The sequence below is a fragment of the Limanda limanda genome, chromosome 17, assembly GCF_963576545.1.
Source record: "Limanda limanda chromosome 17, fLimLim1.1, whole genome shotgun sequence".
Taxonomy (NCBI): domain Eukaryota; kingdom Metazoa; phylum Chordata; class Actinopteri; order Pleuronectiformes; family Pleuronectidae; genus Limanda; species Limanda limanda.
Window position 1 is genome coordinate 15580128 of NC_083652.1, and position 15140 is coordinate 15595267.

The 15140-nt window shown below is 44.2% G+C and overlaps 1 protein-coding gene across 1 annotated transcript in view; it reads right to left on the reverse strand.

The window, feature by feature from the left end:
- The window catches only part of cacna1ha (calcium channel, voltage-dependent, T type, alpha 1H subunit a), a 90951-nt gene that overhangs the window by 11350 nt on the left and 64461 nt on the right, over positions 1-15140 (reverse strand). Inside the window, exons 12-26 of the mRNA XM_061089776.1 lie at positions 12108-12259; positions 11327-11512; positions 11101-11218; positions 9904-10059; positions 8729-8816; positions 8364-8635; positions 7615-7974; positions 5335-5438; positions 4836-4959; positions 4414-4482; positions 4105-4289; positions 3870-3996; positions 3008-3133; positions 2832-2921; positions 2041-2254 (exon numbers count right to left, since the gene is read on the reverse strand). Of these exons, the coding sequence (XP_060945759.1) occupies positions 2041-2254; positions 2832-2921; positions 3008-3133; positions 3870-3996; positions 4105-4289; positions 4414-4482; positions 4836-4959; positions 5335-5438; positions 7615-7974; positions 8364-8635; positions 8729-8816; positions 9904-10059; positions 11101-11218; positions 11327-11512; positions 12108-12259 (2371 nt within the window). The remainder of the gene's footprint in view (positions 1-2040; positions 2255-2831; positions 2922-3007; positions 3134-3869; positions 3997-4104; positions 4290-4413; positions 4483-4835; positions 4960-5334; positions 5439-7614; positions 7975-8363; positions 8636-8728; positions 8817-9903; positions 10060-11100; positions 11219-11326; positions 11513-12107; positions 12260-15140) is intronic.

Genomic DNA, 15140 nt, shown 5'->3' on the forward strand with positions numbered 1-15140 from the left:
CATTGAACCAGGTTATTAATTATCCGTCTTTGGAGAACTGAGGCACAAGATTTGGCTTCAAGTCACATCAGAAGTACAGACTTTGAAGCTCCAAGTACAAGTGCACTTACCTTAATGTTAAAAACAGACATAACCCTAACCCCTGCCCCCCACCTTGGTGTTGCCCCTTTCACATTGTAGCCCCCCATCTCTGAGCACACCACTGCCTGTGTGGCATGTTCAAGGAGCAGAGGACATGAGAGTCACAGGTAAGGCTGTAAAATATAAAGCCAAGAAATCCAATGGTTTGATGCACAGTGAAGCAAAAAGCTTGAAAACTGCATGTTTTAGATACCAGACTTCACTGAGATTAACTAACATTTGCAGGTTTAAGTGATTCTCTCTTCTACCAGTCTAAAAAAAACAGATCCCTGCTCTAACGCTGCACAAGACTAAAAGCTAATATCATATCATTATTCTGGCTCCAATTAAAATGTCCACAGAATGTCAGAATCCTCTGACTTTTACAGGATCTCTCGTCATTTCATTCCTGTCTAGCAGAGACCTTCTACCATGAAAACATGTTTATACTTTTCACTGCCCTTCAACATTAAACAGACTTTAATTGCAGGTGCAATCACAAGTAAAACACCTCAATTAAATGTCGCTTAAGCAAGAGTGACTGTGTTTTTTATATCTTGTTATGCTTTGACTGTGTCCTCACATGTCCATGATGATGGTTCTGGGTGTTTTGAATGTGAATACGTGCACGTCTATGTCACCCTCCCATGTGTTCACCATCTCTCCTGCATGCTGACATGCCTCTCATGGAACATCCACGGCTGAGAGCGGCTGCATAGTGAATGTTCACCAACACATTCTTTTCCCCAAAAAGGATGTAATTTAAGGAATTGAATGTTTCTTTATTTGTAATTTAAATTCCACTTTGCTCCACAGCTCAATTTAATTTTCTGTCTGTGAAGTTGAACAAACACCGGAGTCACTCTCCTCTCCCACAGCATCACTACAGGAAGTTGAACACCACAGAAAAATCTCAATAGTCTAAAACTTTTTCAGGATTATTAGGTTTAGTTTGATAAAATGGCCAAACACTGGAGTTAAGTTTTTTCCTTTATGAGATCAAATTATATTTCTGTGGTTTCTGTAGTTTTAGACCAGTGAGACGTGTGACTAACATGAGAAGATGAAAAGAGCGTCTTCCTGCTCACTGCATTTAGTCTATTTCTGTAATTCATGTGTAGATTGATAGAATTTAGTGGTGCTCCTCCATACTCGAGGCTGCCAATTAAAAAAATTGCCATATTACCACAATATAGTCTTAAATAAAATACTGTGAGCATTTCTTTTGCAATGGGTTGGTGTGTTTCCGATGTCAGCATGTGCTTGTATTCTCAACAAGCCTGTATCCGAGCAACTTAACATCCTCGAACAGCTTATCATCCCAGATGTTTTGCAGATACAGCAGCAGAAGCGTCTGCTATGTTTCTGAGTCTGCCAGTCAAAGCGTAGGAACAGGAATCGTCCCACTTCTATCTTGAGACGCCTCAGGATCCGGCGTTGCACATGCACTCGTGGGGAGGGGAGGGAGGGAAGGGAAATCGGAAACATTTTGCGAGCCAAATTCCCGGAGGAAGAGGAGCAAAAATTTTAAACGGTAATGAAAGATTACAACAAAAAATATAATTCTTTCATTTAAAAATCCTTAACACTGGGGGCACCTCTACTGTTTGATAGAGTGAGCATGTAGTTTCTTAAGTCAGGTTGATATGAATGTGTAGAGGTTGCTTAGAATGGCCCGATGTCCTGAGTGGTCCATGCGGTGTTGGGGGAGGGCGAGAGGGGGAGGGGAGGGGCCTCAGACATGCAGTCACATGCATCAGACTGGCGCCGCCCACGCACTCTGTCAGCGATCTGTCGCTGTCTGCGTGAGCCCGTCAGTCTCTCAACCAGATAGAGCTCCTTGCTTTCTCTCTGTTCATTCCCGTTCTCTTTTGGTCAGGCTCTGAAAGCAGGCAGTGCTCAGAAAAATAGACTACCGACCAGCCCCTCCATTCTCCTTACTCCTGCGCTTCTTCTCTATCATTTTGAGCCTCTTCTCCTCGCGCAGGCGGGTCTCCTCCTCCTCCTGGTCCTGCCGGCACTTGTGGAAGTTCTCCACCACGACGCCGACAAACATGTTGAGGACGAAGAAGCTGACGATGAGCAGGAAGGAGATGAAGTAGAGCAGCATCCAGGGGTTGTGGTTTCTCACAGGCTGAGGAGAGGGAGAGGAAGAAGAAGAAGGACAGAGGGGAGGAGTGGAGAGAAAATTCTGTTTTTTGATATCACTTTTAAATGTTTAGTGAGAACACAGAGAGGGAAATGTGAATTCTGTACAAGTCCCCTCCTGTTAAAAGCTTTTAAAAAGAGTTTAAAATCATCATGTCGCTGTCTCTATAGCAGCTCAACACAGCAAGATTTATTTAATTCTTTTCATTCTTTGGGTTCTCGTCACTCAGTTAACGTTCCTGCAAACATGAAACACATTTCAGGCAATTACGCCAGAGACAGTCGTGGATCTGAGGACATCAATTGAAGCTTTGAAGTGTGTGCTATAAATTCCTCGTTGGAGCCTCACTTTAATTTGGTATTATTACAGCACAGCAATTTAATTCGCCTTTAGTCTATTCATTTAATTGTTCACTCCCACTCGGCCTCTTTTTCACGCTGTACTTTGAAGTGGATTTGCGTTAATGCTAATACTCGGGGTTAGGGTATTTATTATAGTTGGTTATTCGCAGATGATTGGCTGTTTTCGCAAAACATGCAGAGCGACTTCCTCACATCATTACCTGTTGGTCCACTCCCACCGCATCCAGCCCGTCATACATGATGTTGACCCAGCCGTCCTTACACGACAGAACGAACAACGACATCAGGGCCTGGATGGGAAAGAGAGAAACATTTATTCCACTTGGCCAATCATTTCAAAGATGTGGGTGTGAGGGGTGAGTGTGTTAATCTGTACCTGGACCAGGTTGTCAAAGTTGTACTTCCTTCGTATCCAGCGTAGATTCGGCGGCACACAGTCCGACTTGTTGGTGACGTTCTTTGTGTCCAGACCTTCACAGATGTAGAACTTCCCCTTGAACAGCTTGAGCACGACAGAGGAGAGAGAGAGAGAGACAGTGAGAGAGGTCTGCTCGGCTGACACATAATCTCACCAGCGCTCGCGGCTTTTTAAACATCCCGCTATTAATGTCAGGAAATAAAAGAACGCTTCACAGAGCTCGTTCTTCTCTGTGGTTTTTCCTGAGAGCTCAACTGAAACGCTGGCCTGGGGGTCATGTTGTCCTTTTGCACACTTAACCCAACCGCCATTCTTTCACAACTCGCACTCTTAAGGGACAAAAGGATCATTCTCCGTTGGATATTCAGGACACTTCCAACCCTGCCTCAAGCCACTTTCACATATGGAGCTGATCCACAGGACTGACATTCAAGGCTTCTGCACACTAGAGGATAATCAGGGCGATTTTAGACCCAATTTGCTGCTTCCGATAAATCCCTGCTGGGTTCCCGACTGGAGGTCAATCGATGCAGTGTTTACAAAATAATCTTAATAGGTCCAATTGAGTCGGATCCTCACCAATCTTGAATCAAACATCATTGATATTTCAAATAATCTGCCTCAGAAAGAAACCCGCAATAGCCAATGAGACCGAGCTTGGACCAGGATGTTACGTACAGTACTAAGATTATAAGATTCAAAATCGGTTAAATCTGTGATTATGTCTGTGATCTCCCTCAGGTTTTAGGAAACAAAGGTTAAAGAGCCTTGTCCTGAAGCAAAGAAAAAGCAAGTGACAAACTGTGTGTGTTCAAACTACCTGAACCCCCAAGATGCCGAAGACAATGAAGAAGGCGCAGCAGATGAGGACAATGTTCCCGATGGGTCTGAGAGAGGTGATGAGAGTCTCCACTACCAGCTTCAGTCCCGGGGCTCGACTGATAACCCTGCAACACAAATAGAGACATACAGATACATTCAGTTAAGGACAGGAATATGAAATAGGGTAGGATGTTTAGTGTTTACAAGCAAACACCTACAAACTCAGTATTTACCTGAGTGGACGTAGAGTTCGCAGCAGACGCAGGACTCGGAGGATGCCCAGGATCTTGTTTCCACCATTGAAGGCCACAGAGACCAGAATGTCGACCAGAGACACAAACACCAACAAACCGTCCAGAACGTTCCAGCTGGACTGAAGGTAGCTCTGCTTCCCGAAGCAGAAACCCAGAGCTACAACCTGGGGAGAAAGCCCAAAACACTGAGGACAAACTGAAACCATGACGGAATCATTCAAACATTACCGCACTCGTAAATCAAAGGTAAATTAAAAAAATAGGAATCTACACCTTTCGTTGAGTTACCTTAACGGCCATTTCAGCCAAGAAGATCACAGTGAAGACGTAGTTGGACACGCTCAGAAAGACTCGCTCCTGAAGAAGGGAAAGAAGTTAAAAGGTAATTAATGTGAAAAGTCTGAAGCACGAGCAAAAATCACATCTTTGTTACAGTCGTAAAACTTTTGTGTGACATCGATTGGATTGGTTTGTAGATTGGTTTATATCTATGTCCACATCTAGTCTACTACAATAGATCAGCTCCAAAAGCCTCAGTCAGTTTAATACAGGGAGGCTATTATTTACTGACCTGATTTACCAGTTAGATGAACAAAGTATTATCATGAACCATTGATCCATTCAATAGCTGCTGTAAGAATAAACACCTTGTAGTAGTATGCTGTGTGTGTGTGTGTGTGTGTGTGTGTGTGTGTGTGTGTGTGTCTCACCGTGCTGGCCAGCCCTATTGCAGGTCTCTCCAGAGCAATGGTGATGCAGTTGAGGAAGATGAAAACCAGAACCACATGGTCGAATATCTTGTGAGAGATCACACTTTGGCACCAAACACGCAATCTAAACAAGCAGACACACACAGACAAACACACACACACAGACGCAATGAGTCATCTACAATATGGCCATGGTCGGTTAAAGCTATTGACCAAGAGATAATCAGTGAGAAGAGGGTAAACAATAGAAAAATAAGAGAAGGTAGCCAAGGTAATCAAATAAAGTCATTAGGAGCCAAGTGGTGGAAAGAGGAAAACTGCAAAGAGGAACCACAGACCCTGTTCATACGTGCTGTTAACATGTGGTTTGAATGAGTACATCAGGTCACACCTGGAATTAGACGTTGTCTCCACATCCGTCTTATATCGTTGTGTAGTGAGTTTGTGTGTGTGTGTGTGTGTGTGTGTGTGTGTGTGTGTTCATGTGGGAGAGACTCACAGGCTTTCTGGAGAGAACAGGTACAGCGCCCAGTCCTCATGCTCTTTGCACCAGCGCGGCTTCATGTCAACGAGCTTCTTCTTGATCCAGTAGTACAGAGAGCTCTGCAGGGGAGAAGATTCACACATCAACCACAGCGACAACTTTCTTTTTAATCCATCATTAGATATTAATATTTTATTCTAAAGGACAGAAAACAATTGCTTTCGATACAATCAACACCGTAGCGACTATCATCATCATCTCAACTACTGTCATTATCATCTTCTTCATCTACTTCTTGTAAAAAAGAATGCTTGATTCGAAATCCAGATGTTTTGTGACTTAATTGTCTATAACAATTACATTTTATACAATAGCTGTATAATGAGGAACGTAAATGCCCCATAAACAATTTAAGTTGTGATTTGTGGTATAAACAGAAGAAAGCGTAGGTTCACAGCTTCCAATTAAAAACTGCCCAAAATCAAGCAGCCCTAAGACACTACTTATTTGGCAGGCTGCCGCTGTGTGTGTGTGTGTGTGTGTGTGTGTGTGTGTGTGTGTGTGTGTGTGTGTGTGTGTGTGTGTGTGTGTGTGTGTGTGCGTCTGTGTATGTGTGTGTGTGTGTATGTGGATGAGGAGAACCTGCTTCTCGGATATCGTTGGAGCTGAAATCCATTTTCCTTAAAACAGACACACACTGAGAACCACGTGCATTAATCTATACAAGTCTCATCTGGCATTCCATACACACACACACACACATACACACACCAAGTTGCATACTCTTGCATGCACACAACAACACACACACGCGCTGGCAGGGTGTATGTATTAAGCCTTCCATATTCAATGTGCCCAGGGAGCTCCCTTTTGTTTCGGCGGATTTCATGACTTCATAAACTCAATTTGGAGCCAATAAAACCATCAACACTGTCACAACAGAGGTCACCCGAAACCACCAGGGGGAGTGCGCCCTTCTCCGGTTTTCTACACACACGCACACACAGACGCACAACCACAAGTGACTGTACGTACACATGCTTGCGTTTCGCACCCACAGAGAAAACAATTACTGCTAAAGCCAATCAATTACAACGAGGCAATTAGTGTTCCCCACAGGCCTCGTGTGCGCACAGAACACACACAAGATAATGTGTCAGTGTAAGAGACACACACAAGGTCCCAGGGAGACAAAGAGGAATCGGGCGAGCGAGGAATGACGGAGAGAAAAGCTGAAATAAAATGTGTAAACAGAGTCAGAGTCGGATTAAAAGATTAAGAATTTACATAAGAAAACAAAACCACTGAGGCTCAACTGTTCGTTGAAACTGTCAAAAAAGGCCTAAAGTCCAACTGTGAGAAGAGAGGACATCTGTCACATCTGCTCTGTTTGTCTTAAGCTGCATCATTTTCACCATGAACACACACAGGCCGGTCTCATTCACTCATAACCTGTTTTATTAATGTCTGTGTGTTCAGTGATTGTAATTATCAATCCAATTCTCCCATGATCTAATCTCTTTGTATAGCACTTGTTTAAACGTAGACAGATGACTAGCTCAGTTTCATAATTTCCTGCTTGAGGCCTAATTAAAGAGAAAGTGCCCATGTATATGTGATTTTTGAGCAGTAAACTCAATGATTATCCCTTTTCTTTGATGAAATAGAATAATGTTGGTTTGAAAATCACATTTTATTGCAAAAAAAAAAATCGTAATTTATGGCTTAAACGTGGCTCGTAACGCCACCAAGTGTTTCAGAATGTCCATGCAGAGCCAATGGTTGCATAGAGTCGTCTGTATGGAATTTGTCTACGTCATGACATTTATATATCTGAAAAGGTTAACACCCTCTAATCAAAGGTGGGCTGCCCCTCGCCACCAGGGACTGACTGTGAGGACACACATCATCTACCATTCAGGAACGTCCCCCCCTCCTCTCCTGCCCCTTGACTGTCTCTCTCACACACACATCGTTCTAACCGCTGGTTGAGACACCTGCCTTCCTGCTTCAGCCTCAGCTGTCTCAGCACCGCTGCCTGTGTCAGTGATTCAAACATCTCGGGACGGTTAGTAAGCTAATTAGTATATTGTCCGTGTGTGTGTGTGGGGAGAGAGAGAGATATGGGGGCGTGTCTTTCCTCTGCCATACATGACACTTTTTCCAAAACTTGAAGGGGTGAAGTTACACTTTAATGTAACACGAGCCACAGAGGAAATAAAAGGCTACTGCGGACCTCACTATTAATTCATGATTATAGTGATTATGTTTTAGAAGCTACGACTCAGAACTTACGTCATCGTCCAGATCCTCTTCAGGCGAGGAGTCGTCCTTGGCGTCGGAGTTCACGTTGGGGTCGTAGGTCACGGTCCTGCCGTTGCAGTCCCCGTACTCCGCTATGATGGAAGGCAGGAGAGTAGACGCCTGCAGCAGCTCCAAGGAGCCCGGCCGTAATCGGTTGTTTATCCCGGCCTCCCCCTTGCCTTCCTCGCCATCTTCCTCCTCTCCTCCCTCACCGGACAGAAGGCTCTCCCTCTCTCCGCTGGTGTCTCGCCTCTTGAGGCTCGGCGCCCTGCTCAGGCTGTTCCAGCTGGAGCGCCGGCTTCCCCAGGAGCGAGGAGGGAGAGGGGAGCGGCGTCCGGGACTCGAGAGGCCCTGGACGGACGGGACACAGGGATGAGCACAGCATGTGGTAGAGTGGTCTTAAGATGGCTACCAGGCTATTTCTGAGTATCAGACGTCTTTTGAATAGCTTTTTGACAATATATATTTTGAGTGCAGCCTCAAGGTGAGTTTCTAGACTCTCCTTCATGGTAGTGGATCGAGGATTGAAACCCTTGAGAAGTGATGTTCACACTTTATAACTGGATTTGCTGGGGAGCAGCTATTGAATTGAAGTACTGTGATAGTTTTTTAAGTAATACTTTTCCTCGAGGGAAGTTGTAGTTGTATATATTATATTCTTTATAATGTAGCTTGAACCAATTAATATTAAAAACAAATTGGTTTAGCCATGAACTGATTCGGTGTTTGATGAAGCTCACCAGAGAATGCTGGTCATAGGCTAATGGGTCAATGGAGGCGGAGCTCCCACGGCGAGATTCTGAGTGACCAGCTCCCGGCTCCGACCCGAGTCCCACCTCTCCGTATCGAGGCATCCCCACCAGCTCGTCCCCGAGGATGGATTCGGGTCCCAGGGAGCTCTTCGGCGTGGGCATGGGTGTGGCTGCCGTCCGCATGATTATAGGAGGAGCCATGGAGCCGCGAGGGTCCACATGACCGTTAGCTGTCATCATCAGGGAGTACATCTTCAGTTCTGATCGGAGAAGAAGTCATTAAGTCATTACTATCATCTTTTATACAAAAACAACAACTGATGAGCATCTCCTGAATCTGTCACACAACCCACCGGTGTCTCTGAGCTGCTCGACCTTCTCGTCCTCCTCAAAGTTGTCTGATTTCTTCTCATCGTCTGACTCGGACCTGTTGGCGTCACCCTACAACACACACACACAGATTCAAGCAAATAAGCATTTCTCTCAGCATTTCTTCTGAGTTATTCATCGTGGAGATGATTACAAGTTGAGTTTTTAATCAAGGCCTGGATATTTTCAAGCTTGAAGGCGCAGCGCACCTGGGCCACACACGATAACAGAGCTGGATGAGGGAGAATTGATTATTTGAAATTGTCAGTGGGTGTGTTCGGGGATGGTAATAATATCCATCCTCTCCTCCTCTTTAAAAGCGGCGGTGCTTTGCATGATGTGACAGGTTGATTGGGGTTCAGACTTGCGACCCTCAGACGGCTCCGCTGCGAGTTAATTAACAGCAAGTCAGGGTCTGCATACGGCATGAGTACACACAGCTGAGGGATGCTGTTAGGAATTAGACACTGAGCTTTACTCTGCTCTACTGGAATTATTGCTTCCTAAAGTGAAACAAATGTGCAAATGGTGAAATGAGGATCTGGGAAAAGTCTACGGACGAATTCCATCACCAAGAGTTTGAGAGCAACATATGCTGTGTTGACTTGATCCTAGTGGTGGAGGCATGAATTGATGGTATGATGGATTCTTGACACACATATTGAACTGTGCTACAGGATTTCCACAGCGTCTGAATATGAAGATGGACGACACGTCTCCACTTCCTGAAAATGAAGCCAAAACATCCTGAGGACCAATACTGTTGTCGAGTTTGCACAGCAGCAATCAGGGGATATCATCAGCCTCAATGGTCAATCATGATGTTTCATTTACTTACTGGAGAAATGCCCATGTCTCCTTTATTAACACGGAGAAGGCTAGATTTATGACCTGTACTGCAGCCAGACACCAGGTGGCGATTTAAAGGTTTTGGCTTCACTCTACTGGTAATATAAAAATGATGTTTCATCAAAAGTGTTGATGTGGTTGTATGATAAATGAAAATCCTGCATCTTAAACTGTGTTTGAAAAGGACAATGAATGGGTCTCTTTCCTTGTTTTTTGCGTTCAGAGCCTTACAGCTGCATATTGAAAATTATCAAGTGTGTAAGTGTCACAACAAATCAAATGAAACAGAAATCCACATCGCCCTTCTCACCTCAGCCTGGAAGCCCTCGACCAAGATGGCCACCAGCAAGTTGAAGAGCACGTAGTTGCCAAATGTCATGAGGGCGACAAAGTAGAGGGCCGCCCACGGAGAGGTAGAGGCCATGCCGTTATACAACACCACGTTCCAGTCCTCCTGGGTAAGGATCTGTCGAGTGAATGAAACGACATCGTGAGCGAGCGGCTGAGGGTCCGCGGACGCAAAGACGTGTGTGGCAGGAGGTTAAAGGGAGGACAAGAAAAAGAGAGAATGGGAGACGGATGGAAAAGTAATGAAAGGAACGGAGCAATATCAGCCTTTACTGCGCTTGTGGGATGTATATGCTTTATAAAGCCCACGACTGAGCTACTTTTATTGCCATCTGTGCACAATGCTTCAGACACAAGGGACTCGTATTCCTTGACATGCATTTTGCACTGTGTATGCGTGTGTGTGTGTTGGAGTGTATATGTGTGTGTGTGTCCATGCCTGAATCAATGTGTGTGATGGAAGAATCTAAAAGCAGGACAGTGTGCACGAAGCAGCAGGATCTCTCGCTGCCCACTCATTACACTCCGTGGCAGGAAGGCCATTCATTGCGGGTGAATGTGTGTATCCTCATATGCAGCTCCCCCACCAAAAAAACATATAGGAAATATATATCTATATTGTGAGCGCTACCCCCTCATATGACAGAAGAGTTAGAATAAAATGCCTCCTCAGCATCTTGAGTGAGACAGTCCGCTGCGTTTCTGCGCTCAAACTTTCCGCTGACACGTCCGGTTTAGAAAGGAGGACAATCTACTGTATGTGGAGCAATTGAACAATATCTCCACATGGGGAGAGCAAAAAAAATAGTAGTGAAAGAGAAAAGAGAGGATGGGGGGGTGGGGGGAAGGGTTGTATGCATAAGCAGAATTTCTCATTGCACTGCAGTCGACTAATGAGCAGAACTTGGCAGTGAAGTTTGGCTCACACAAATACACACATTCGCGTAAACAAACTCAAGAGTTTGACATTTTGGATTTGAGATGGCAAAGGAGCACACATGGTCAGAGCTGGGATAAAAATATAAGCGCAGCAAATAGACTGAGCTCATGACGCGATGCTCTTGCTGCCATTCTTCAACTTTTTCTGAGATACAGCAGCATTTTCGAAACCAAATGGGAATATAGGGACAATCTTTAAGTTACGGAGACGAGAACTTACCTGGAACACGGTGACAATGGCCCAAAGCAAAGAGTCAAAGTTCTTGCGGTCAGGGATTGTGTCGTCATCTTCCGTTTTGTGACTGAATTTGCAGCCGAACAGATGCATACCCAGAATACTGCAGGGAAGTGAGGACAACGCAGACATTACACGATATAAAACACAAAATGTACATTTTCAAGATTCAAGCTGGGCTGTGGGGAGGTGACGTGTTGCCTGTGCACACCTGAATGTGAAGATGAAAAGCATCAGCAGCATGCAGAAGGTGGCCACGTTGTCCATGGTCTTCATCAGGACCACCAGCTGTCTCCTCAGGGCCGGCAGGAAGCGAACCAGCTTCAGGACCCGCAGCAGACGAAAGGTTCGCAGGACGGACAGCCCGCCGTCTGACTGGCCGATGATCTCCCACACGCTGAGAACCACAAGAAAAGACAATTGCAATTTGCATAGCTGGTGGAAAACTGATAAAAACACGGTTGCATGTTGTGTTTTCAGTCTAAATCAAACAAATATTCAAACTAAGTTGTATTCAAAATTACACATATTTTCCCATTTTCTTTTAAAGAGGCTCACTCGAGGTAAGTGTGTAATGTGTAGTGTCTCCCCTTCAGTCACACATGTAACATAGCCAGACATTCCGAGGTTCATCAGCAGCGATGACAGGCAGAAGACGTCCGACAGGATGGAGAATCTGCTGAGGCGGCGAAGCGGAGCAGCTCCCACTTGATCCATCATGACTGTGACAGTCATAGCTACTGTAAAGATGGATTCTGCAGCAGTGAAATCCTGACTTAAGCTCGGGACTTAATGACTGACGGGCTACAGAGGAAATATGAAGAGGGGTGTGGCCCTGAATTAGAGCTGTTGTGTAGTTTGTGAAATCGACGATGATCTGACACACGGTTCGATCAAGAGTAGGAATCAGGAGTGATTGTAGTCGACAAGGGTTCAGTGAGAGAAACATGTTAGTTAAAATGCAAAGATAAGTATGGGTGGGTTAATATTACCTGATGATAACGATGATGCTGTCGAATATGTTGTACGGGTTCCGGATGTATCCGAACAAGCCAAATGCCAGCAGCATGAAGCCCATCTCCAAGACGAACATACTGGTGAAGACGATGTTACTGATCTCCAACACATCAGTCAGCTGCTCGGGCTGGAGGGATGGAGGAATAGAAAGTAAGAGTTGGACGAGAAACAGAGGCAAGAAGAAACATAGAAAACCAGAAGAAATATACGAAAACGGGTCAATAAATATCTCCAACCTGTTATCCAAGAACTGTAAAATCCCTTCTAGTCTCTGTGCTCTGAGCTGAGACCATATCAATCAAATTCAGAGCCGTTGTCAGGGCCAATCAATCAAATGGGAACAACGGCGCCCATCGATCACTGCTGACCCACTCCACTTACCTCACAGTCCAGTCAGGGATTTAACTCAGACCCCCCCGTAAAAGCATGTGGCTCGAGTCTTTTATGGAAAACCCTACAGTTTCGTGCTCTGCTAAATGCATCATGGGGCCGCGACCCATTAGGCTTGAGCTGAATCAGCGATATGAAGGTGATGCGGACTCGACACTTTACAGATATATCACACATCAACATCCATCCATGCAACCTACACAGGCCTGAGGGTAGATATAGTGTTAAAATGGCCATTAAAGGTAAGAGGTTCAGTAAAAAACAAACGTATTACCTGATTATCTGTATCATGTGTATGTGGATATTTCATATCGTCCTCTGTGCACTCAGAAGTGTCCTTGGCTGACTCTCTCTGTACTTATATGACATTCTCATTCCTCTCCCATACTTCATATTCCCATTATCTTCATACAGCATTATGATTCCTTGGTATTAACACCTAATGAATAATGATGATTGCCAGACGACTGAGTTATCCTAAACCCGCAAATTATTTTTATTCTGCCAATCAGTTTTTAAGGCAATGATGGGAAGTTATTAAAAAAATCTGGGGGATCAACAAAGCCCAAAGCCCATTTCATATCCAGGCCCACGGTGAAAAAAAGCAGATGGATCATATTCTGAATTAATTAACACACTGCCATGATTAATGTGAAATACAAAGTACCAGACATCCTGCCACGAGCACAGATAGGTTTTTTCTTTTGCGATTTAATTAAGTTAGAAAACTCTGGATTAGCTGGTTTTGCTAAATGTGATTGGCATTGCACCTTGATTGCTTAATAACTTAATACAGTTTTGGCTTGAAAATCTGCTGTGGCACTGGAAAAAGGAGCAATTTATAGGATACGCTGGAGACCGGGAGGAACACACAGGGAGGAGTTCACCTTCATCCTGGGTTATTCTACTCTGTCTGTCAGCAGCCTGCAGAAACATAGTTATACATTATGTGAAAAGTCTGCACCATCTCTTGTTCAACATCAAAATCCAAATAAAATCCTTCACACATGCACATTGACTATTCTGCGATTGGTTCAAGTAATGAAATCTCTCTATATAAAAGGAGGTAAAGAAACTGAGCAGTATATGGATTTGAAACTTATCAAGTGATTTGATGAACTTAGACCCGATTTCATTGACTAAGTGACTCGCTGATCGACTGCTTGGCTCTGGACCGGCGGGGGGTGCGGTCGTTGATTGGCACATTGGCAGAAATAACCACAGTCCTGCTGCTGCAGAAGAGAAATGTCCGTTGGATATTCTCAGCGATGAATTATGGTTGATGGAATCGATTGATGATTTATCATCTCACAAAACATTTGATCACCTCCATCATTAACTTGCCAGTATCCTCATCACTTCCATTTTTTCTGTTCTTGAGCTCATCCTTGAGGCCACTTTCCTCAAATGATAAATGACGAGTTGAAAAATGAAGGTAGGACAGAAAATGATGGAGCTCATCTCGGTTTTCTTCATATCACCACCGTATTAATCAAATCCCCCGATAAGTCATTGCTCCACTTTTCATCAGACCTCCACTTTCACCGGCTCCGTTTTGCAAATTCACATGAATTTTCCATCACCCTCTATTTTTTTCTGTTCATTTGTGTGACCTCCTCCCCTCGTATGATTCCCTCAGTTTGCATAATCAAACACTTATATAATACTTTCATAACCTGGTCAGGACACTGCTGCTTCAGCTGAGGATCATGATGGGAGTCACTGATAGAGGGCGCCACACTACACAGCTACACCTCAAACACACAGGGACACACTCACACACTTCTTACTTCCACCTTTATCGTCTACATTTTAACATTTTCCCTTTTGTTCTTTAAATGACTGTACATGCACTTTATTACGATGTATAAATATGTATGTGTTTTCAAGTATGTGTATAGATGTCTATTCATTTCATGGTTACAACCAACAGTGAAGCCAACCAGGCAAAACCAGGCAAGAAGTTCCAAACACTGAAGGTTAACCGGAGTGCGAACAGGGTTTACTGCCAAAATCACAGATGTTTTGGTTGTTGCAGACAAGTGATTGTTTTGTGTTTGGACTATTTGGTTTAATTTTGAAAGGGTGATATAATGTTTTCCCTCACAATCAAATGAAATCCCTTAATAAAACTAGTTTTGCTCTAGATAAAGAAGTATCCCTCTTTCTCATGTAAAAGGTTGAATGTGCCTGTAATTGAATACTTTTTACATTGTGCGGTTGCCCTAGTTTGAAAAGACCCTTGCTAAAGTAACGTGGGTTTCTTTCTGTGAAGTGCAGCTGCAGTGCAGAGCACAACAAGGCTGTGAAACCTAAAGCAAAACCACTTCTCCGTGTTTTTGGGGATGTTCACTATTTTAGGCTGATGAGCTTTTGAGTTAATTGGGACGGTTGTGAAGCGGACGAGCCTGCGCAGGGACAACAGGGACGTCAGGGGAACCAACCTCTCCTTTCGTGGAAAATGAAGCCGTGCACACAGACTGTATAGAGTCTATGTGTTTGCTGCTTTGGCGGTTTAGTTTTAACTGTGTCTCCCTTCCCAGACAGGCACCACATAAAAACTTTAAAGCACTTCAATAGAGCTTTAAAAGAGCTCTCAACTTAAACACACACCATGT